Source organism: Nannospalax galili, unplaced genomic scaffold, assembly GCF_000622305.1.
Source record: "Nannospalax galili isolate Female #2095 unplaced genomic scaffold, S.galili_v1.0 scaffold503, whole genome shotgun sequence".
In the NCBI taxonomy this organism is placed as follows: Eukaryota; Metazoa; Chordata; class Mammalia; order Rodentia; family Spalacidae; genus Nannospalax; species Nannospalax galili.
Genome location: NW_008349770.1, coordinates 468,655 through 492,873, shown reverse-complemented (window position 1 = coordinate 492,873; position 24,219 = coordinate 468,655). Strand labels below are relative to the sequence as shown.

Genomic DNA, 24,219 nt, shown 5'->3' with positions numbered 1-24,219 from the left:
GTGTGTGTGTGTGTGTGTGTGTGTGTGTGTGTGTGTGTGTGTATTTTTGGTGTATGAGTGCTTTGCCCACATATAACTAAATGCACTCATGCATGCAATTCCCATAGAGGCCAGAAGAGGGCATCAGATCTCCTGGAACTGAAATTTCAGACGGTTTTTAAGTCACCATATGGGTGCTGGGAACTGGGGATTCTGGTCTCTCCTGTGACTATGGTCATCTCTGTGGGGTCCAATGATGGGATGAGGGGCAGAGCATGCCCCAGACCTCAGCCTGTCACCCTCAGCCTGTCACTCACTGTTACAAACATGGCTGCAGACATCACTTTTCCAAAGTGTGGAAACTTGAATTTCAAAAGCAGGCATGGGGGCTCATGCCTGGAATCCCAGTATTTGAAGGCTGAAGCAAGAGGGTCTTCAAGGCCAGCTACATAGTGAGAGAATTTCAATAAAAAAGAGAATGGAACAATTCCTCTTCAGTATTGGATAAATCGATAGCATGGTAAACAAATCACAGGACAAAACCAGAAAATGAGGCGGGCTGGCCAGAGGAGACTGCTCAGGAGGCTTCCACAGGCCTTGTCCTCTGTGGTGAGAATGGGCCACTTGAGGCCCACAAGGCTCTGGTCTAAATGGGCAGAAGGCTGGAGAGAAGGCTCCCTAGCTGAGTGCTCGCTGCTCTTCCGACACACACTGGAAGGCTCCCAACCACCTATAACGAGTTCAGGGGACCACACGCCTTCTGGTTTCTACAGGCACACAGTCATGTGAACAAACCATCACAAATTTGTTTTAATCTTTAAAACTAGTAAAATAAAACAGACAGAAAGCTCCTGAGCCGGCCGCCTTCTTGTCCTGCAGCTCTTGCAACAATTTCTAATAAATCAAGCATTGTTTTGCCTTTTCAAAGTATGTGTTGCCTTAAGTACCGTCCACCCCAAGCACTGCCTGAACCTCAGTAATCATCCTCCTGAATAGTCCAGGATGTAGTAGAGCATGGTCTCAGAGGTTATAGAAAATCCAAACTAAAGGAGTATTCCAGTCATTGAACATGCCACTTGCTCTACCCTGCACAGTCCTTTGGGTTGTTCGTATTTTTGCTGTACTAGGCAGTGAACTGAGGGCCTCATACATGCCATGTAAGCATTCCACAGCTGAGCTCTGTGTGCCCAGTCCTACCCTAAGGTCTACATTACACAGACTGAGCATGTCTGCCATAGACAGTGATCTCCCTGCCTCTGCCTCCCAAGTGCTGGGATTAAAGGTGAGTGCCACCACACCAGGCTCAAATTTTGGGTGGCTTTAAACTTCCTGAGTGAAGCTGGACTTGAACTCCTGATAGTCCTACCTCCAACTCCCAAGTGCTGGGATTACAGGTGTATATCACCATACCCAGCAAGTCCAATTTTCCTCTATGCACCTCTAGGATGCAAACCAGTCTGAATTTGGAAAAAATACGTACCTTTAAAAACCCTTTGCTTTATAAAAAGCAGATAAAAATAGACTATAAGGAAATTAATTTTTTTTGTTTTTTTGAAGCAGGGTCTCCCTGTAGCCCCAGCTGTCCTAGAACTCACTACGTAGACCAGGCTGGCCTTGAACTCAAAGAGATCCGCCTGCCTCTGCCTCCCAAGTGCTGGGACTACAGGCATGCACCACCACACCCAGCTCGGAAATTATTTCCGTTTAAAACAGTGAATTTTGTTTGTTTTTTGATACAGGGCTGATCTCAAACTCACTGTGTAGATGACGATGACCTCACTGAACTACTGATCTTCTTCCCTCCACCTTCGAAGTGCTGGGTTAAGGCACCACTACACCCAGCTCCCCGATTCTAGTTTAACTAGAGGAACAATTAAAAGCAATATGATTATAATTGCATGTGAAGTGTAAAAAAACATGTAGCTAGCCTTCTGTATCCATAAGTCCAACCGCCAAAGCAAACTATTTTAATTGCATCTGTGCCGGGTTTATTTTCCCCTACCATCATCACTTCTGAACCATGCCCAGTACTATCTGTATACTGTTCATATTGCACTGGATGAGTATCTAGAGATGCACACAGCAGGATTTGCATGGGCTATGTGCACAACAGAAGGAACCTGAGCAACTACGATTTGGTGTGAAGGTGTAAACCAGTCCTCATGGGTACCCAGGGACAACTGTCTATGCAGTGCACTACCAGGATGGAAAGGACCCACATTCACTCCTTGTGCTCATTGGATTGTCACCTTAGAGTCAAGAAAAGTGTACAGACATGACAAGGTCTAGACATCAAGAGACCCTTTACCTTGGAAGTTAAGCAGGGGAGGTGGAGGCTAGAGGTCATTTTCCGGCAGCCCTGAGTTAATATGAAATGGGAAATCTAAAGTGGGGGAAAGGCAAGAAATCCCATGCTTCCATGAAGGGTGTAAATGCAGGACGGAGTCAGGTAGAGCTTCATCAGGACCAGCCATTTGGATCTGAGAAAACCAAAAGCTTGTCGGTTATTCTAAACTATGGTTAGGTTAAAGAAAGTTACATAGGAAGGCAGTTCAATGTCCACTTTCCATTTCAAAAATCACTTACCGCTATGTATTTTCTTCAAGGTACATGTCACCTGCTAAGATAGGAGAAGAAATACTGATCACAGCACACGTCCTGAAACAAGGGAGAACACTCGCATTTGCCTCCGTGGATCTGACCAGTAAGGCCACCGGGAAAATAATAGCACAAGGCAGACACACAAAACACCTGGGAAACTGAGGCGGCCAGGAAGGCCCGAGGAAACCAACAGCAAGTTGATGTGAGCACCTTTCTGAAATAAATGAGCAAAAGTAACTAAGTACTATCTTTGGGGAAAAGAAACGAGGAAACCCAGTGGGGCAAAGGTGGAATGTCTTTTCCATTTGCCGCATCCTCCGTTTTAACCATGGTCATGGTAGTTAAAGAACTAGTTTTTGAGTCCGGCTTTGCAGCACGTAGGGTGGCCTTGAACTCAGACCCTCCTGCTTCAGCTCCCTGCGCAGTGGGGTTACAGGTTTGTGCACCTTGCCTAGCCAGTTTTTAGCTCTGTGTTTTGAAAACAGGTAAAGCAAAGAGGATAGCACTACCACTGTGAGAGTCTCCAAAATTCAAGTCAGTATCGGGCCAAAGGAGAGGTGGAAACTGACAGGTGTCCATGTCCAGGTTGTGCTGAGATGCTATAGACTGGACACCTTGTAAGCAACAGAAAGAGGTCACCTTCACATGTTGCATTTTTTGCTGCACCCTCACTTTGAGAGGTAGGGGGCAGAGTGCCCTGTTGTCTCTAATGGAACACTTCCCTGAGGACCTGACCTTCTAAGCCATCACTTTAGGGGACAAGTTTCAGGGGCACAGGCCTCTGGACCATAGCAGTCACCGATCCTGAATGATTTTAGGGCTTTTCCAGCTCTAAAATGCTACGTCACTTTCCCATTTCCTTTATTCGAGACCATTATGAAACTTCCAAATAGATGAACACAGCCATATACTGGAAAAGTAAAGGGCTTGCATGTGCCACATGCCCCAGAGTTAAGTCTGAAGCACAGCACATTTGTGATACTAAGTGGCCCGAATCCAGTTAACTCATCACAGGTCTGGGCCTGGCATCTTCTGTGTAAAGGGAGAGAACACTATGTGCCCTTCCAGATAACCCAGTACTGAGACAAGGTTCACAGCACAGTGCACCTCTCAAAGGTCTAGAAAGTTCAGGACCCCGATTTCTAAATCCATTCCAGTGAACACTTCAAGACTAGAGTGGAAACACTCAGTTAAAAGCTGGCTTTTGGTCTACATTAGGAGCCGGGTCTGTAGACTCCTTAGTTAGCAGTGGGCAGGCAGGAAAACCCAGACCTTGATTTCTATCACTTCCCCTTGGGAAGAACAGCTAGTTCCAGGGCTGAAAGCTGTGAAGTGCTCAAGGAAAGCTAGGACTAGGGAGAGGCTCAGCAGTTAAGCACTGGCTGCTCTTGCAGAGGACCTGGGTTTGATTCCCAGCACCCACATGGCGGCTAACTGTAGTTCCAGGGGATCCAACACCCTCTTCTGATTTTGTCAGGCATTGCATGACTGACAAGCACACTTAAAATAACTCATACTCATTTTAAAAAGCAAATTATGCACAGTGGGGACATCTCAATAGCACAGTGCTTTGATGGTCAATAAATGTGACAAAGCTCACAGGATGTTGACGTGTGTGGCGAGGTAATCTGGAACATCTCCATTTACGACTGTCATTAAGTCTGGTTTGGTCTGACTCATGAAAAAGGGTACTTGCGAACTTCCGAATAGTACGTAGTACAGAAACAGAAGGGAACATTCAGGAGCTGATGGAGTGCTTCTGGGCATTAGCCATTAACAGACACAAATGCACAACCAATAGGCTCCTATGAAAAGTTGGCCTGTGTCCCCAAATGTCAGTGATGCAACATGAACAGCAAGGAACTCTAGTCAAGGACTCACTGGAGAAGTTTCAACGAGCCTATTTTGTCTTTAATATTTTGTTATTTTTATGTATATTGCCTGCATGTAGGTAGGTGCGTACGTGTCATGCAATGCCCACAGAGGACAGAAGAGGCTGTCGGACCCCCTGGAACTGGAGTTAAGGACAGTTGTTAGCTGCCATGTGGGTGCTGAGATTCAAACCTGGGTCTTCTACAAGAACAGCCAGTGTTCTTAACCGCTGAGCCTTCTCTCCAGCCCAGAGGCCCCGTATTTCCAAGTGTAGACAAAATAAGAATATGGGTGGTAAAGGGGGTTGTGTTCTGAGCTGGAAATGGTGGTACAGCCACCTCGACTGGTGACCACAAGGAAAGTTGGCCCAAAGTACTTGAGGTTAAATTACAACATATAAAACAAATTGTTCAGAAAACATAGATGAGAATGAAAACATGTCCCTTACACAGGAACACATTCTGCCTCACCCCCGCCAACATTCCCGTTTCCTGATACAATGGCTACTCAATGGGCTCAGCAGCTAAGAACATGAGCCTCTCTTGCAGGGGTTGGGGTTCAGCTCCCAGCACCCACATAGTAGCTCTGGCACTGCACACAGGCTCCCTCCCATGCACTCATCACATACATTAAACAAAAAACTAGGCTCCAGAGGCAGAGCCTCTAAGTGAGCTTGTGCACAGCAGTTCCTGTACATCTACTTCTACTCTGGAGGAAGAGTGCCTGACCGTCAACATTCAAAATGTTATTTCAAACTGATTCTAACTTTTAACTAGTCAGAACATGTGAAAATGCCTTTTCACATTAAGAATTGGTTCATGCCGTGCGTGGTGGAGCACACCCTTAGTCCCAGCACTTGGGAGGCAGAGGCAGGAGGATCTTTCTAAGTTCAAGGCCTGCCTGGTCTACACAGTGATTTCCTGGTCAGCTGGGGCTACAGAGACCCTGTCTCAAAAAAAAAAAAAAAAAAGGTTATTTTTTTCCTTTTTCCCTGAATCAAGGGACAGGGCAGGAAACTGCTGACTGAAAGCTGACCAGATGTAGACTCCCAAGTAGGTGCCGGCCCTTCTGGATGTGCTGGTTAGTAAAGTAGCCTCTGCAGTGACCAGAACCAGTGTAAGAAGTGACCACTTCAAGCTCTGTGCTCACCTGAATCACCAGGAAGCTGTCTCCTATTTTATTTAGGTTCATTTTTTTCAAATTCCAACCAGAGCTAAATACAAATGGAAACCAGTAAGCACTAGTTTTACTCCAAAGGAGGATCATTCAGATTTGCTCCAATAAAGTATGCAACCCTTAAGCAAAGCTTTTCTTCATTTAAAAGAAAAAAGAAAACCAGAAAACAAAAAGGCTACAGTCGTCTTCCCGTTCACTGCACGAGTGAGCTCTGCCCCAAACGCGACTGTTACAATTTAAGACCCCACTTTTAGACCTTTTTCTATTCAAACACTCACGCCTTTTCTTTTAGGAGGGTGTAGAAATCAGTATTTCTGCACAACTCTCTGGAATTTTTTCTTTGTAAGTAAAATTTCTAACACCAAAAAAACCCCAAACCAAAACCACCGTCCTCCCTCTGCCTGTGGCTGTGCAGCTGCTCCGGCCACCCCAGACTCCGGCTCTGCTCTAACATGTACAATGCATCTGCACACAGCAGAGCACTTCAGAACAGCAACTGAGGGAAAGAGCTCGGGGAAATACATGTCCTTCTGAGTACCGAGAAAACAGACATGGCCCAGTGCATATGAGGCAGGGAAGCCTCCAATGAGATGCTTTTTCATTTAAGATTTCTTTCCTGTGGTTGTCTTCGTTTTAAACAACCACTTCTGGTCATCAGAATGAATCTGACAGTGCTCTGAACAACGGTGATTACAGCAAAGCTCTAAGTTTTAAATGCTACTTATACCTGTTACATTCACTTCTCACCCTCAGTACTGATGGCAGATGTCAGAGGCAAAAACCAGCACAAATGTGAAGACCACCAGCACCAAGCATCGCCTGTGCCTTCGGATACATTAGCATTGCAGTGTACAATTGTCCTTCATTCACATTTCAGTAAGATGCCGATGCAATGCAGCAATCTGCAAAGCACCTTCTTTCACAGTCTGTGCAGAAGACATCTAATTATTTTTTTTAAGTTCTGAGATACAAATGATTAAAATAAATCCAGGATGAACAGGTTTCAAAATGCATAGTGTTCTGTGTATGAGTCCATTTTCTTTAAACTCTGAAAGAAAAGTGGTAAGAAAACAAAAGAAAACGGCTGCGTCCCTGGTCTTCTCCGTTGGCTGCTCGGTGCTCGTGCTTACTCTGGCATGTAAGGACGGAGGTGATCCTCAACCGTGCCGACTGCCCAGTGGGTGAGCTGCTCCTGTGGCAGGTAGAGGCAGATGCTGCATAACTTGAAGATGGCAGCTTTGTTTTTTGGAGTCTAGAAGGAAGAAAAAAATTAATACTATAAGCAGTTTAAAATCATTGTCAACTTCTCACTATTAAGAACCTGTGATAAAGCCCAGTGTGGTGGTTGCACACCTTTGATCCCAGCAGAGGCAGGCAGATCTCTGGGAGATGGAGGCCAGCCTGGTTCCCATCATGAGTTCCAAGGCAGCTGGGGTTTACAGGAAGACTACTCAAAAAGATCATATGAAACAAAACGTAACAAACAAAACCTGTGATCAAACTGTGGTCCTTATTATGATCCTGGCATACAAGATTTGAGGGAAAACAGGCAGGCAGAGTAGAAATGCTTCTGAAATGAAAGCATCAAGAATGTTGTGCAGAACTAAGAGAGCATGTTGGGGAAGTCAAACAGATCGATTAGAAGCTGAGAGGCAAAATTAGAAAGCAGTGAAAGGGCTGGAGCCATGGCCCAGCGGTAAATGGCACGGGCTACTCTTGGAGAAGGCCAATGTTGGGGACCTCTGTTATGCAAAGTAGAAGCCCCTTCACGTCCGGACAGCTCATGCAGCTCAGGATTATGTGCTGGGGCTCCTTTCATAGCAGGGTGCCTTCCTGGCATCTTTCCTGACTCTCCTTTTGAAGTGCCCGCCACAAATGCCATAACATAAACATGGCCTCTGGTTTTAGGAATACCATGCTTTCCTGTGATTTTTCAGGCAGACAGCAGTCTGGCAGAAACCCACTTCCATATGTAAATACAATGTCTCACAAAGTACCTAACAGCCAAAGCTTTTACCACTACCCCCATGGTATAAATGTCCTAGTCTTCTCTCAATATTTGGAGCTAGAAGCAGACTTGGGGCTAGAGCGGGGACTGGGTCACTGAGACTTGGAATAAAGAGCTGTAGACCGAGTTCTGTGTCTCCTGCCTGTAATCTAGCCTCCCCGGGGGGGCAGCACTTCCTCGTTACCCCAAGGGTTCAAATCCCAGCACCCACATGGTGGCTAACAATGGCCTATGATTTTTTTTCAGTTCGGGGGATCTGATGCCAAATCTGAATTCCTGCGTTGTCCTCTGACCTCCTCACAAGTGTCTCTGTCTGAGAGACCCTCCACCTCGGACATGAGCTTGCTCTGGGAAAACACCTACAGCCCTAGCATACCTCTTCCTCTCCGCCTCAATTTTTCCTGCAGAACATCTGCTGGGATTTCCAGGCAGCAGTGTGGGGTTGCTGCAGAGATGTGCCTCGTGCTTCAGACTCTTATTAGAAAGCCTCCGAGATGGCTGCGTCGGCAGTTCACTCGGGACAGCGCTTGCCCAGCTGAGCAACAGGGCCTAGGTGGGCTGCATACCACTGGGGGGCAGGCAGCAGATCCTGGGGCTTGCTGGCCAGCCAGCCGGGCCTACTTCAGGAGTTGCAGGCAACTGAGAGACACTGTCTCATAAAACCAAGGCAAACAGTGCCTGAGGACACACACGGACACGGACACGGACACACACACACACACACACAGTCTATGTCAGTGTTTTTCCACACACACACACACTGTCTATGTCAGTGTTTTTCAAACACTGTATCCTCATCACATGAGGACTTTCTGCTCCCCAGAAGTGTTCATGTGGAACAAAGTTTGGGAACTTCTACAGTGAGGACTAAGACTCATACTTAATTTCACATCAGCCCCAAATGAGTTTTCGAAAACTTCTTACCTGTAAATGCTGTCTGTCAATGAAGAGAAACACGGACTGGTTAGGGTTGTTGACAACAATTCCTGTCTTGTCCTTGCGGCTCAGCACATGCAGAAACTGTTTTTCATAGTCACCGTGATGAAACTCAAATTTGGCCTAATTACAAATACAAACGTTTTATGTAACAACAATTATACTACACACCTAGCCATCCTCTGTTTCCATATGTACACTGTCTGCCCTGTCCAGTTCATTTAAAAAGGCAACAACAAAAATAAAGTTCTTGCCAGGCCAGCCAGGGATAGACCCAGAACTGTCTCAAAAAACAAAAAAGTCGAGGGCCATGATGGCACACACCTTTAATCTCAGCAGAAGCAGGCTGGGGCTACAGGGAGACCCAGTCTCAAAGACAAACAAAAAGTCAGACCTCAGTAAACTAGCTACATTTCGATGTTCAAATGACACCTGGATACTCGCTACTGTCTTAACAACTTACTGAAATGTAGACATTTCCTTCATTGCAGAAGGCTCTACTGGACAGCACTCCAACATGTTGTAACTCCTTATGCAATGTGTATGTAAGTATATATATTAGACATATGTACCTAATATATGTAAGGTATATACACACTAACTTTTCTTATAAGCCCAACAGCCAATACGGTGCCCCACTACAAACAGCCAGGAATCCAAGAGATGGAAAAGGCCGCCGTATTAACTAACTCTATGGCACTTCAACTCTCTCCTACTGGCCCTTCTGGGGAGGGAGTGGTCCACACCAAGCAAGATCTAAAGGAACTCTTTAGAGACAGGGTCAGGACACCAAACAGCAGCTACATCAGGGGAGGGATGGGGTGGAAAAGAGCAAAACCCTGTTGCCTAGCACCTCCCAGTACTTCCTGTAAAGGATTTCTTATTTACAGGCTTTATTCAGGACTGTGTAAAATCTCATTATAGGTGTACTAAGATTCAAAAGTATCAAGATTTTGGGGCTGGAGAGCTGGCTCAGTGGTAAGAGTAATGGCTGCTCCTGCAGAAGACTGGGGTTCGAATCCCAGCACCCACACAACAGATAGCTATATGTAACTCCAGTTACAGGGGATTCAAGGCCTTCCTCTGGGCACTGCAAGGGTGCACTTACATACATGCAGGCAACACATGCATACACATAAAAAAATATTTTTTTCTTCTGGCAGCTCAACTACTCCCAGAGGAAAGGTACGAGAGCAGTAAGATCTGTATCGCTACTGAGTAAGCGTGGACTTTCTGCTGCTATTGCCAACACAACAGTGCAGAGCGCTATGTACACAGCCATTACTGCATCAGGTATAAGAAGAAATCTAAGATAAGCACGCACTGCCAGCGGGTGTGGTAGCTCAAGCCTTTAGTCTCAGCACTCCAGAGTGGGAGGCAGAGGCAGGCAGAGCTCTGTTCAATCAAAGCCAGCTGGGGCTACAGGGAGACCTTGTCTCAAAAAGACCAAAAATAAAATGATATCAAGTAAAATAAATTAAACAAAATAGAATAGGTAAGTATACAGGAGGTTCTATGTACATACTACACCATTTTATGTAACCCAAACATATACAGAGACCCTGGAACCAATCCCCATAGGATATATAATGGAGGGAATGACTGCTTTAAATTACTTAGGGGGTGGGGGAGGCTGAGGAGATGGCTCAGAAGTTAAGAGCACTGGCTGCTCTTGTAGAGGACCTGGGTTAATTCCCAGCACCCACATGGCAGTTAACAACTGTCTGCAACTCCAGTTCTAGGGGATCCAACACATCCTTCTGGCCTCCAAGGGCACTGCATGACACAGGTGTACTTATATAAATGCAGGCAATACACTCATACACATAAAATTAAAATAACTAAAATACATTTTAAAATGATAAACCAATGACTTCAGGGGATGAAACGAGTGCCGTTATCATGCAGGGCGGGTGCAATGTACAATCGGCAGCTACTACCCAGACCCAGACCACCCACAGGTGCTGCAGCTCCTTCACGGAACTTCTGAGTAAGTTAAAGTAAGCGTAAGCTTTCATCGTGATTATTTTTAATCTTACTTTTTTTTTTCGTCTTTTTGAGACAGGGTCTCCCTGTAGCCCCAGCTGACCTTGAACTCAGAGAGCCACCTGCCTCTGCCTCTGGCGTCCTGAGATCAAAGGCGTGCATGCACTACCACTCCTGGCAGGATCTCCCTTTATAAATCAAATGTCCACCCTAAAAGATTTGCTCTGGCCCCAATTTCAAAGATGCACTAGACAGAACCAGAATCATCACAAGACTCTAGTCCTCGTGCCACTTCTTGTCCATCAGTGTTCAGAGACAGGAAGGATTTAGGACTTACACCTACTGGAAGGTGCTCCCAAAGGCTCCCTCACGTTACACCCGCTATACCCGCTACAGGTGTTCTCACTGGCTACAGAGCCCAGTATAGTCACACAGTACCTGAACAGGCCTAAAAGGCTCGTCAGATTCCTTCCACCTAGAAAACAGGAGACAGACAATTTTCTCAATATCATTCCGAGGCCAAAGCATGAAATCCATCTCCTGAGTACAGCCAATTACGTCCTAGAAAATGACAACAAATTTTTTTTTTAATTTTCAAGAAACAAAGTGGGAACAAAAGGCAGGAAGTAAAGGATGTGCTGCAGAAGCAGGGCCTCAACTGAGGCCACCGCCTGGCGTTGCCATCTTCAGGGCGACAGTCCTAAGACTGCACACAATCTACATGCTCCTGCTGATACTCATTTCTCCCCCTACACAGGCGTTCAGCCCCATGCTCCTCACACCTTCCACTGTCATGGTTCAATTCCAGCTAAAGCTAATGTTGCCACCGGCGCCTGTGCTTCCACTTTTCAAACTCAGAATGGACTCAGCAAAGGTTCCCAGAATGTCTCATGTGAATCACTATCTTACTACAGCTGAAAGGCTATTTCATGTGTTGACAGGAAAACAGCTTCTCTCCATCTTGTCCCCACTAAGACAGCCCACATCTATCTCCACACGTTAAGACGTCTCTTCCAGACCAGGATGCAGTTCAAGTTTGCTCCAGATTAACTTTCCGTGTACTGCCGAGTTCTGACGGCAGCCCTGTATTCTCACGGTAGGTTTTCATAACGGAGACGTTGGCACTCTCCTCAAAAGAAGAACTCCAAGAAACAGAAACCCATACACCTGGGACGATGGATGGCGCCTCTAGATTCATCTAGCCAAGAACACTGAGGCAAAGCTTCATTTTCCAACTCAGTGCAGCTTGAGCACCAAGACCCATTTCCAGTGGGAAAATCGCAAGCTCTAACTCCTACAAACACACCTCCAGACTCCGACAAAACTCACCCTTCTCATAGACTGGTACCGAGGAGCATGGAGCTGCACCACATCCTTCTGCAGAAGCTCTATGGAACTCTCCAAGGAATAGCTGGAATCCCGCACACCTTTCAGAATATTTTCTTCATAATTGTTTGTCATGACTGGTATAACCTCAGACACTTCAAAGAGTGCTGACTTCTTCTTCTAAAAGAGAGGAGTTCAGTGAGGTAGTGTTGACACAAAATTTCACTTAACTGGCTACTTCTATGTACAACTACATTAAAATCTCATCAGTTTAAAAAGCACAAGTACTCAGACAAATTCTTTTATTCCTGAAAAAGTTCCATTGTTCTTCTAGATATTCTGACTAGAGTTGTCAGTCTTTGAAAGGAAAAAACAAGTGCACTAAATTGCTTCCCAATTCGTTATGATCAAGTGCTCATTACCAATATTGCTCATAAAACTCTGTCCTACAGAGCACAAATCATTCAGGGCCAGTTGAGGATACAGCCCCTTCTGAGCAATGTTAGACAATTGTACAGCATACTGCAGGCCACTGTGAACCACCAGACCGCTCCTCACACCACTTGGACCTTGGGTTCAGAACCAAACAGCAGTTCCCTTTAACTAAATTAATCTGGTTTTACCAATTTTGCAGTCCAAAAAAAAAAAAAAAGCAAGGACACACTAAAAATGTGAAAACTAGATCATCCTTGGAATTACCCACTTTGAGTAATCACTTCAGCACAAACTGCTCTGAAACCACTTTCCAACACTGAAGGTTCTTAAACACAGAAACTTGAAGTGAGGTGACATCCTGGAAAACCCCAATGTGCACAGATGTGGACTGAGGTCACACTTCACGCACATCTCACGTTTAGTCGAGAAGCCAACATCACACCCTGTGTTCATAGCCCAGTCTGTCAGCCTTTGGTGATTTCAGAAGATGCCCATTGGAAACTGCAGACACTGTCTCCAACGTATGCCCTTCACTTTTACATAATTACTTCACATTTAACTGTGGAACTAGACTAAGTCCAAAAAATTAAAACTTCCTCTGTAGGTCACTTTTCTAAATTAAAAGTTCTAAGCAAAAATTAACCATTTCAGTATTTAATTGCTCCTAAAACTTGAACTGTCTTCTATTTCATTAAATATGTAAGGTTTGACAAAGCAGGCTGTTTAGCATACAGACACTGGATGCCAATGTAACAGGCACCCCGTCACCCAGCACCCATCACCCTACTGATGCTGCAGAAAACTGCCCCGACTGCTCTGTGCAGACTCTAGGCCCTCAGAATCTAGCATCTCAAAATCAATCCGGAGTGGCCTCCCACTTCACCTCCACAGACAGGACTCTAGTCACCCTTAGGCGTGAGCAACAAGTACACTTTCTCCACACACTCAAACCTAATGTTCATACAGCACTGGAACTATAACTTAATAGACACAAAAATCACATGTGCTAAGAACGTTAAATTACCTTCTCCTTGAACACAAAGGCAATATACATCTTGAAGTCAAACTGGTCAGCTAGAGATTCTTTTTTCTTTCTAAGCTGAGCACGGAGTCTGTTCAGAGCTTGTTTCTTCCGGGAGTTTGGGTCCCCCATTTTGAAATACAGGTGGTACTAAAGCCTTTGGAAATTGTCACTAAACTATGGGCACTTTTTCTTAAGACTCAAGTACAACAGAAACAAGTCATTTTTTCCTGCTAATATGATTGAATAGCTAAAATCACAACTGTAACTCCCGACACTGCACTTTCTGGCAATATTAGCAGACTGTCATATCACAGGGTCAAGAAAGAAAGACTGCTGCCCAGGCATGTTTGGACAATAATATTTACGGTTAGATGGGAAAAGGGGGTGGGAGGGAAGGAAAGAAAGAGGAGAAAAGACTTGAACTAACTTTCTGGAAAACACATTAGGCTTAACTGCCAAAATAAAAGGATTTGAGGAGGAAACGAAAACCCTATCATCAGGATTTAGGTGTGCGATAAACACAGCTGACACCAGTCCAATCCTTGAAATCCATCCGGATTTTCCCCCTTTTTAAAAAAGGAATGAAAGGAAAGGAAAAGGGAGGGGAGTGGGATGTTGCTCCCCAAATGCAGAAAACAAAAACAAAATAAAACCACCAAAACAGGGTCGGTGAATGAAACTGAAATACCCAGTTGGACTTTACCCCGCCAGACCCATGGCTGGGGCAGCTAATTAACTCTTAGTTATTTCAGATTTCACTACTGCTATGTACTGTCGGTGCTTGTTATTGATTACACTTGGTGGTGAGCAAAGAGAAAGGTGCAAACTCGGCAGACGAGGAAGGGGCGAGGTTCAGGGCGTCCCTGCCATCAACTACAGTGCGTGCCGGGGGCGGACAGCTGGTGCCCAGAGGAGCCATGAGAAGAAACAGCGGAGTCACTACCCACTTCCCCATCACCCACGTCTTCACCCTCAGGCGGCTGCCAACGCTGCTGCCAAGGAGAACCATGGCGGCCGAGGAGGGGGACCGACGGGGGACGCACTCGGCTCCGCGGCCAGCTACACCGGCCCTGCACCCTCGCCCTGCGGCGAGTCTACATTCCCCGGGAGCCCTCCGCGGCGAGTCTGGCCCGGCTCGGGTTCGGGATGGAGGGGAGGCCACTATCTTGGGGCGAGCATGGTTGGGGCCAGGAGCGGGTGCGCCCACGTCCCAGGCCGGGCCCGGGTCCCCACCCCACCCCGCCTTCAGCGGCAGCGACTCACTCGCACCAAGGGAGACTCGGAATCACTCGGGCTCTCACTCATGGCACCGTGGACACCATGCCCGCCCGGGTGGAGGCGGCGGGAGGAGGGAGCGTGGGGAGGCGGGTGGGGGGGAGAGAGGACAGCCGTGTTAGAAAGAGTGACACTACGGGACGCCCGCCCACCCTCCCGGAAGCAGGACGGATCAGGGGTGCGCTCCGGCCGTCCGTCAGCAGCCCATGTCCAGGGGCGCGGAGGCCGGGGCGAGCGCGGCGGGGTGGCGACCGGCCGTCGGGGGCCGTCTAGCCGCAGCCTGCGGGCCGAACGGCGGCGGAGGAGTCGGCGGGGGCACTGCTCGCGGCACGGGCGGTAGCCATGTCAAGAGACCCCGCGGGGCCGCCGGAGCCCCGCCATGCCCGCGTCGCTGCGCTCTGAGGCCGGGCCGCGCGCGCTGCAGCCGCCGCTCAGCCCCCACCTGGGCCCCATGTCGGGCGCGGCGCCCCGGACGGCGGCGCAGGAAGGACGCGGCGGGCGGGGAGGGGAGCCCTGACTAGGCCTGCGCGGAGCGCCGAGCGCTCGATCCCGCGGCGGCGGTGCTGCGTCCGGCGGGCCGGCTGGGACGGGAGAGCCCGAGGAGCGAGGTGCGGGGCGGAGGGCGAGCGTCCGCGCGGCCACGGCCTCTGTGGCCCCCACCGGTGCGGCTGCGGAAGCGGCGGCTGCCTCGGGCGCCTCCCGGGTCCGGGGCTGAGTCGCGTTTGAGGGAACCGAAGGAGAACAAACAACTTAAAATGGCAGCGACCGCCGCTGCGTCACCCACCCCTCGGCGGCACCGCCCCGCGCGCTCTGCGCCTGCGGGGCCTGGACTGTACCACGTGTGCAGGAGCGCGGGGGGAGACGCGGCGAGGGCGGGAGGGCTTGCGGGATCACGAGGCGGGAAACGCCAGTCAGGGAGACGCCGGATGAGTTGAATATATCACTGCGCGTGGCCTTGAGGCGAAGCCTTTCGTGCGGCGTTGCCGTCCCCGGGAGGACGTTTTCGAACACGAACACGGATCCCCCTCTCCACGATGGAACGTCCCAGGGCGGGGAAAGCGGCTCCCGCCACTCACCACCCCCTACCCCCCCGTCAGGAAGTCCCAGAGCCTGGCGTTGGCGTCTGGTCACGCCTCGTGACGCCATAAAAACACGCCCTGCGCCGTCTAAAGCGCCGCACGCGGATGGTGTCGTTTTGCGGCGGTTGGGACGCGGAAGCTTCCGGGTGAACGCGGAAGCTTCCGGGTGAACGCGGAAGCCAGAGCGGGAAAGGCTAGGGAAGGGGAAGTGCGTCGGAAGGTGGCCGGAAGACGCTTTTACTTCCTGATTCTCGGGGGAACCAGCGGACGCGCGCGGAGAGGGTCCCTGAATGGGGCCCGGGGAGCCGGAGGACTCGGCCGGCGCAGACCTACTTCGTGCCCTGCGGGCCGCACTCGGTCCTCAGCCGTGGAGGGCGCTGGGGACCGGGCACTGCGGATTCACATGGTCCTTGACCCAAAGAGCGCGGAGTCTCGGGCTCCGAGGTGCAGACATCTCAGTTACGTAAGCAACCGGCGAAGGTCACTGTACACGTGGTGCAGAGCCTGTGCGCCGCAGGTCTGGCCGCCCGGATGCAACTGGAGCGGCCCAGGATCCTAAACAGCGGCTTTCCACTTGGTGAAATCAGAATGTACTGTCAATGGCTTTTATCCACGAACCCAAGAAATTGCCGGAATCCACCCTTCTATAAGTTGTCCAAAACCACGATTGAGAGTACCAGTCCTCCCAAATTATTTCTAACCTTGAAAGACAAAGCTTGGGGCCGCACAGTTGCAATTCCAACACTCAGGGGGCTGAGGTAGGATTGCTGCAAGTTGGAGGTCAGCTGCGTTAAGATTAAGATGTTCAGGCCAGTCGGGGCTGCTTAGGACAATAACGACCATCCATCCATTAATTTATATATTATATATATATATATATTGCAATACTTTGTAGAGTTATTTTCACAATCACATGACATCTGGAAAGCTCACGTGGGTAAAACAAGATTTCACAGTTTATGACACTAATGTATATGTACATACACAAATACGCATGTAGTTGTGAACCGCCGGCCCCGGTTCTCCCGAGGATCAAGAAGTAAAAGCGTTCGTGGAGGAATTCAGAGCTTTATAGATATGGTCACATACCATTAATCTCTTAATACCTTCTAATGGTATTTAGCATGTTCACGGAGTAACATCCTCTACCACAAGGTACCCAGTACCCACTGAATCATTCTCCAGCAATAGGCAGCCACCAATTTCTATTGTTTCTTGAGATTTGTCCTTTCTGGAATTTTGTGTAAATGGACTTCAATCTGTGGTATTTTGTGACTAGTTTCTTTACATGGTTTAGACACCCATCCATAATGTAACATGAATATTTAATTCCTTTTTATTGTTGAATAATACTCCATTCTTTTCTTTCTATAAGTTTTTATTGAATTTCATGTATTTCATACATAAAATCATCTTTACACCCCTTTCCTCTTCGGCACCCTCCCATAGTCCCCCCCACCTCCCACTGGAGTTCATACATTCTGTCATTTGTATTAAGGCCTATTGTGTGAAGTTAGTGTCCCCAGATGCCCCTCAGTGAAGCCTCATCCACTGGGGTCTAGTCAGCCTATCTAGAGTCTCTCCCTTCAAGAAGATCAGCTCTTCCTCACCCAGCAGTACTCAGCTGCCCATAGTTCTTCCGCTGAGATTGGGGCAATACTCCATTCTCAGGCAGATATTCCACGTTTTGTTTGTCCATTTGTCGATTTATGAACATAAGCTGTTTCTGCTCTTTGTTACTAGAACAATGCTGTGTACAAGAGCTTAAAAGCTTTGTACGGCTACAGCCTTTCAAATTCTCAGGGAATCTCCTAGGAGTGGAATGACCAGGTCATGTGTTGATCTTTTTAAGAAAGTATGTAAGGAACTGCCAGGCTTTTTTCCAAAGCAGTGGCAGCATTTTGCATTCTTAGCAGCAGTGAGGGGGCGCGGGGGTGTCCAGTTCCTGCACACCCTTGCCCCTGGATCTTAGAACAGCTATCCCAGCGGGTGTAGTGATGCTTTGATTTGACTTTCTCCAACAGTGAGTGACACTGAGCATCTTTCCGGGTACTTACTGACCATTCTGTCTTTTTTGGAGAAAGGTCTATTCAGAGCTTTTGCCTATATGATTTATCATTATTATTGAAGTGTAGGAGTACTTTATTCTAGATGCAAGTCCCTATCAGATCCATGATTTCCAAGTATTTTCTCCTGTAGTGGTTTTTTGTGTGTGTGTGTTTTCTTTGTTTTTTTTTTTTTTTTTTTTTCATTTTCTTGGTGATATCCACAGGAAAAAAGATTTTTTATTTTTTTGTAATGAAGTAAAGTTCTTTTTTTTCTTTTCTGTGTGTGCGTTTGGTGTCATAGTAAGACACCATTTAAGAATCTTTATACTATTGTAATATCCAGGGGAAAGAAGCCAGCTAGATGCTGTGGTGGCTGGCTGTAGTCATAGCTACACGGGAAGCTGAGACTAAAGGATCACTTGACTCCAAGAGTTTGAAACCAGCCAGGTCAACATAGAGTCCTTGTCTCAAAAACAAGACTAATCAGGGAGCTAGAGAGAGCTCAGCAACTCAAAGCAGCTGCTGCTCTTGCAGAGGACCCAAGCTTACAGCTGCCTATAACTCCAGCTGCAGGGGGGAATCTGATGCCTCTGGTCTCCATGGGCACCTACACACACACAATTACTTCTTTAAAAAGAAACTAATCAAAACCAAGACAAAATCAGGATGGAGAGTGATGTGGAAAAATTTTGTTTTTAGTCTCAGAATTGGAGCTGTCTGGTCACAGGCTGAGCAAATGCTATGGTTTGTGTTGTGGGACTTTTCTAGTTTGTAGCGAAATGAGCCAAGAAAAAGCAGTGCCCTGGGAGGAAGAAAACTCTTCTAACTCAGGTTTCTCCAAAATTTGAAAAGGCTGTAAAACAGTAGTCAAAGGAAATGAAAAAATTTAAAAGCTCTGACCATAACATTCTCCAATGAAGTTAATTCAAAGAACTCACCTAGAATTTGCTGGAGAGAGGGATTAGGGAGAAGGCTAGGCCAGTAAGAGCATCTGCTGCCCAAGCATGAGGGAATGAGTTCAAAGCCCCAGCATGTGAGCATGATTGAGCATGCCCCTATACCCAGAGCTGCGGTGGGCAGAGACAGGCTTTCTGGGGTTTACTGGCCACCAGCATATCTCCAGGTTCAACAGGTTCCCTGTCTCAAGGGAATAAGACAGCATGATAGGCCAGGGCTCCCAATGTTCTCTGGGTTCCACACATGGGCTACATGTATGTCCACACATATATTGCACACTTGAAGTACACACACACACACACACACACACACGTACACAAGACCCATAAACAAAGAGATTGGAAAAAAGGGTTTGACTGGATAGTGACTGGTGCCTGTGATCCCAGCACTTAGGAGGTAGGGGCAAAAGCATCATCCTCAGCTACAAGCTGATTTTGAAGCTGATAGGTAAAGAATGGGCGGGAGCGAGCGGCGCAGATGGAGGAGGCACAAGCGGATGGATGAGGCACGGAGGCACAGATGGAATTCTCAGTGGGACACAGATTTATTTCGCACGGGTCACCTTTCCCTTGGGAAGGGAAAGATGTCGGCGGAGGGAAAGATGGAAGGGAGGGGAAGGGGGAAGGGATGGGAAGGGAAGGGAAGAAGGGAAGAATGTCCAGGAAAGATGTCCACGGGTTGTGAGCTGGGACTTTATATATGGGGGCTTTAGGGTGTGAAAAGGGGAATGTTTGGGGGAGGAATCAGGGAGGGGGAAGCAGGTAGGATTAGGGTGTGGAATCAGGGAGGGGGAAGCAGGTAGGATTAGGGTGTGGAATCAGGGAGGGGGAAGCAGGTAGGATTAGGGTGTGGAATCAGGGAGGGGGAAGCAGGTAGGATTAGGGTGTGGAAGTGTCTTCTTTTTCCTCTTAAGAGGAACTCTGCTTATCTTTGGAGGTCAGAGGAAAGGCAGGCTGCTTCTCAGCAGAGTTTGTAGGTCCCTGTTGGGGAGGGGGTGGAGCTGCTATTTGGAACCCTAATAGAAGCCAGTATGGACTACGTGAGAGAGACCTTGTCTGCAAACAAAACAAGCATTTAGATTCACCATTAGAAATGACCTATTTTAGCCTGATGTGTTGGCGCATGCCTTTAATCCCAGCACTTGGGAGGAAGAGGCAGGTGGATCTTTGTGAGTTTGAGGCCAGCCTGGTCTACATACGGGGTTCCAGGCCAGCTGAGGATACAGGGAGACACTGTCTCAAAAAGACAAAATCATAATCATAATCATCAAATAAAAGGCTGTTTAATTCCCCTGGGAGTTTTTTTTTTCCCTTGTTTGCTTGTTTTCTTTTTTTTTAAATACACGTCATGTGCATAAGTGCCTTTTTTGCTTGTATGTATATATACCATACATATGTACCATATGGGTGCCTAGTGCCCACAGAGGCCAGAAGAGGGCATCATAGTTCCTCAAACTGGAGTTACCAGAGGGGTGTGAGCCACTCTGTGGATACTGGGAATGGAACTTGGGTCCTCTGCAAGAGCAGCAAGTGCTCTTAACCACTGAGCCATCTCTTCAGTCCTCCCAAAGGGTCACATTTTTAATAAAGTAACCCTAATGCAAAGATTCTGTGACAGCCTTCTTCTTGAAGAATCACAATCTAGACCAATCCAGAAAGGTGCTCCTAGGTTCACTTACAACTCTAATGGAAAGCGAGCCCTGGGTATCCCAGTCACCCGTATTTATTCCAAGTTGAGGAACGATTGCTTGCTGGCTGTGGTGGCACACACCTTTAATCCCAGCACTCCAGAGGCAGAGGCAGGCAGATCTCTGTGAGATCCAGGCCATCCTTGTCTACATAGCAAGTTCCAGGCCAGTTGAGGCTACAGAGAGACCCTGTCTCAAAAAAAGCAAACCCCCCCCATAAAACAACCAAAGGGTGGGGGACCACTCATACACATAAAATAAAAATAACATCTTTTTTTTTTTTTTGAAAGAAAGGATTGCTCAAGCATGAGCTTACATTGCCTAAATTTATGACAGCCAACTGCTGGGTGTGATGGCTCATACCAGTAATTCCAGCACTTGGGAGAATTACCTGGATTTCTGGCCTACAGAGTAAAACTTTGTCTCAAGCAGGGAAAAGGGGGCAGAAAAGAAGGAAGGAAGGAGGGAAGGAAGGAAGGAAGAAAGAAAGAAAGCCAATAAAGCCTTTGCCATGTGATCCTCTCTTACAAAAACCTGGACTCCGTAGCAGTCTCCCATTTCATGTCGATGACAGACACCATGTCATTCAGGAACTCTCCGATATAGTCTCCCTTGATTTTTATCTGATTGGGAGCTGTATTTATGACTAACAATCGGTGTGATAAACACCCAGACAAAACAGGTTCATGCGTAGACTGAACAGACACAGAGAACTCATTCTTTCACTGCAAAGTTTGGTCCTAAAGCAGTGGCTCCAACAGCCTGGGACTTACCATCTGAGCTAGGGCTGGAAATGGGCCTGATGGCCTTGCAGCCCTGCAAGAATGAGCCTAGTGTGTCTGCCAGCACCTACCCCTATCCCCTGCACCACAAAGGCCACATGGTCACTAAACAGGAAGTAAGAGAACAAAATGTGCCTGAGGCCTTTGCACCCTTCTGGGGGACCTAGGTTTGCTTATCTCTTCTCAGTTCAGTCTCGCCCTGATTTCTAAGAGGCTGTCACTATAGAGATTAGAACTCATACTTGTAGGATAACGGCTGCATTTATCAATGGAGTGATTGGTTGACTGACAGAGACAGGCTCCTCCTGTGTTGCCCAAATTGGCCTGGGACTCCTGGTCTCAATTATTTTCCTGCTTCAGCCTCTCAAAAGCTTGGACCACAGCCACACAACACAATGCCTGGCTCTAGATAATGGAATGTTTACTGAGGGCCTGAAGCAAGTTGCAGGCCTGGAAAATGAGATGAGGCCAGGTAGACTTGAGAATGGACTTAGGGACTGCAAGAATGTGGGGCGACCACTCGGGCCTGTGAGCAGTTTTGTTCCCATCTCCTTGTACCCCTCATCTTCCTCCTCCACTGTTTTTCCCTCTCTTTTCTTCTACTTCCTGTCAGCATCATCCAAAAATATTTCTTATACAACTTAGGTTTACGATTTGGATTACATCTCTGATGGTACCATTTGAGAAGCAAGTTTAACCACAATCATTGGTTAAATCAACTGGTTTTCAGAAACCTCTTGAGATGCATGTGGTAGCCAACACCTGCCATCCCAGCATTCCAGAGGCAGAGGCAGGAGAGTGTGCAGTTGAGATCAGTCTGGTGCAGTTAGAGGCAGGACCCACCACACTCAGCTTTAAAGATAACTCCCATGATTCAGAAGGCTGTTACAAGCAGAGCCATGGTGGCTTACAGTTAGAGCCCCAGCATTCAGGAGGCTGAGCCTCAAGTTGAGGCCAACCTGGACTAATGGTAAGTGCCAGGCCAGCATTGGCTACAGAGTAAGACTTTGAAAAATAAATTTTAAATATGTAGTGATTTTAAGGGCTGGGATGTAGCTCAGTTGTCTAGCATACACAAAGCTATGGGTTGGATCCCCAGCACTGCATAAAACCAGGCATAGGGCTGGAGAGATGCTCAGTGGTTGAGAGTACTGGCTGCTTTTGCAGAGGACCGAGTTTTGATTCCCAGCACCCACATGGCTAACAACCAGTTCCAAGGGATCTGACTTCCTCTTCTGACTTCTCCGGGCATTGCTTGACACAGGTTCCCTTACACACATGCTGGCAATACACTGAGACACATAAAATCATTTTTTTTTTTATAATTTAAAAAAAAAATTTTTTTTTTCTCATTGCAGCTGGTTTGTTTGTTTGTTTGTTTGAAGCAGGGTCCCCCTGTAGCCCCAGCTGTCCTGGAACTCACTATGTAGACCAGGCTGGCCTTGAACTCACGGAGATCCGCCTGCCTCTGCCTCCCAAGTGCTGGGACTACAGGCATGCGCCACCACGCCTGGCCATAAAATCATTTTTTAAATGTTTAAAAATAAAACCAGGCATGGTAGTGCACCCCTGTAGTCCCAGCATTTGGGAGGATGATAACTTTAAGGTCATCTTGGCTACATAGCAAATTCAAGTCCATCCTGGGTTAATTAAATCCTGTCTCAAAAAAACAAGAATGAGGGGCTAGAGAGACAGTTCAGTAGTTAAGAACACCCGAGTTCAGTTCCCAGCACCCACATGGAGGCTAACAACTGTCTGTTAACTCCAGTTTCAGTGGATCTGATGCCTTCTTCTGACCTCCTCAGGTACTGCATGATAGGGGTGCACTTGCATACATGCAGGCAACATACTCATACACATAAAGTAAAAAAATAATAGGGGCTGGAGAGATGGCCCAGCGGTTAAGAGCACTGACTGCTCTTGCAGAGGATCCGGGTTTGATTCCCAGCACCCACATGGAGGCTACAAACTGTCCTTAACTCCAGTTCCAGGGGAATCCAAAGCCATCTTCTGACCTCCATGGCATTGCACATCATGGGTGCACTCACATACATGTAGGCAATACACTCATACACATAAAATAAAAGTAATAAAAAATTTTTAAAAAGAAATAAAATATACTTAAAAAAAAACCAAGAATGGACCAATCCAGCATCTGGAAGTGAAGACCTTTGAAGAGTCCCTTCCTGGTTGAGGAAACCAGAACCTGGGAAGCACTTTCTCACACCTCCTAATGAAAGCTTGGGCAGCTGCAAAGCTAACCCTAGTAGTTTGCCACCAGTCCTTTACAGGCGAGTGTGGGCCCTATGCCTGACTCAACAGACTGCCATGGATACAACTCTGCCAGTTTTCAGGCTAGGCCTTAAGGAGCTAGTAACGTTCCCTTTCAGTCTCCTGAGGGGTTCACTCTTGGAATCCAGCCACCTGGATTGAAGGGGAGTCATCCATTCTCTCAGAAGGGACAGATGTGGGTGTTCTGTCTGGTATCTGTGAACTCTCAGCCAATTGCCAAGTGTGTTAGCCAGTAGCATTCTCAGGATCCAAGCCTCCAACCCAGCCTTTGAGCTGCTCCAGCTGACACTGTGGAGGGTGGGGGTGTTATAATACAAATGGTTGGAGCCAAAATGGCAGGTAGCTCTGGCTCCTGTAGACCTAGCCCTTGGGATGCTGAGAAGGGAAGACTGCTGTGCGTTCAAAGTAAACCTGGAACTCGCTAAGTTACAGGCCGATGTGAGCTATCGTGTGAGACCCTGTCTCAAACACACAAAGAAAAGCGAGAAGGGAGCAGGAGAGATGCTCAGCGGCTCAGCACTGGCTCTGTTCGCAGAGGTCCCGGGTTCAGAGGAGAGCTTCCGGGTAGCTGTTGGGATGGAAACCAAATGTCAGGTATGCAGTAGATGTGATAAAAGTGAATGGGTCCCCAGAGCACGGGTCATTCATTTTAAGTGTTAGGTAACCCCAGACAGAGACAACAGGGTCTGACTGGGGCTGATGGTCCTCGGAGAGCTGTGGCATAGATAAAGAATGGAGCTGGAGAGATGCTCAGTG

The 24,219-nt window shown here is 47.6% G+C and overlaps 2 protein-coding genes across 4 annotated transcripts in view; one reads left to right on the top strand and one right to left on the bottom strand.

The window, feature by feature from the left end:
- Positions 1–8,015, top strand: part of Acot13 (acyl-CoA thioesterase 13) — a 20,772-nt gene extending 12,757 nt beyond the window's left edge. Inside the window, exons 3-4 of one of the 2 annotated variants that reach the window (XM_029570400.1) lie at positions 2,586–2,782; positions 7,883–8,015. In XM_029570400.1, coding sequence (XP_029426260.1) covers positions 2,586–2,742 — 157 coding nt within the window. In that variant the 3' untranslated portion in view covers positions 2,743–2,782; positions 7,883–8,015. Of the gene's footprint in view, positions 1–2,585; positions 2,783–6,381; positions 6,642–7,882 lie in introns of those variants that run through there. The other variant, XM_008847094.3, reaches the window with a different exon arrangement.
- CUNH6orf62 (chromosome unknown C6orf62 homolog) lies at positions 5,591–13,985 on the bottom strand. Of its 2 annotated transcripts, none has more exons than XM_008847096.3 (5): positions 13,344–13,985; positions 11,888–12,064; positions 10,997–11,119; positions 8,561–8,695; positions 5,591–6,880 (listed from the first exon to the last, which is right to left on the bottom strand). In XM_008847096.3, exons 1-5 carry the CDS (start codon positions 13,470–13,472, stop codon positions 6,755–6,757), a joined length of 690 nt encoding a protein of 229 aa, XP_008845318.1. In that variant the 5' UTR covers positions 13,473–13,985; the 3' UTR covers positions 5,591–6,754. The 2 variants fall into 2 exon arrangements, with proteins under 2 accessions (XP_008845318.1, XP_029426259.1); XM_029570399.1 differs by lacking the exon at positions 5,591–6,880 and adding an exon at positions 8,142–8,314 and having other exon boundaries at positions 13,344–13,593.
- Between the last annotated feature and the right edge of the window lie 10,234 nt (positions 13,986–24,219).

Bases quoted from the DNA above. Each gene is read 5' to 3' on its own strand.
- CUNH6orf62 (XM_008847096.3), bottom strand. From the start codon at position 13,472: ATGGGGGACCCAAACTCCCGGAAGAAACAAGCTCTGAACAGACTCCGT. The intron at 11,120-11,887 runs GTGAGTTTTGTC...GTCATTTTCTAG, and splicing joins GGTACCAGTCTATGAGAAGG to GACGTAATTGGCTGTACTCA. The intron at 6,881-8,560 runs GTAAGAAGTTTT...TCTTCCTTCTAG, and splicing joins TTGACAGACAGCATTTACAG to ACTCCAAAAAACAAAGCTGC.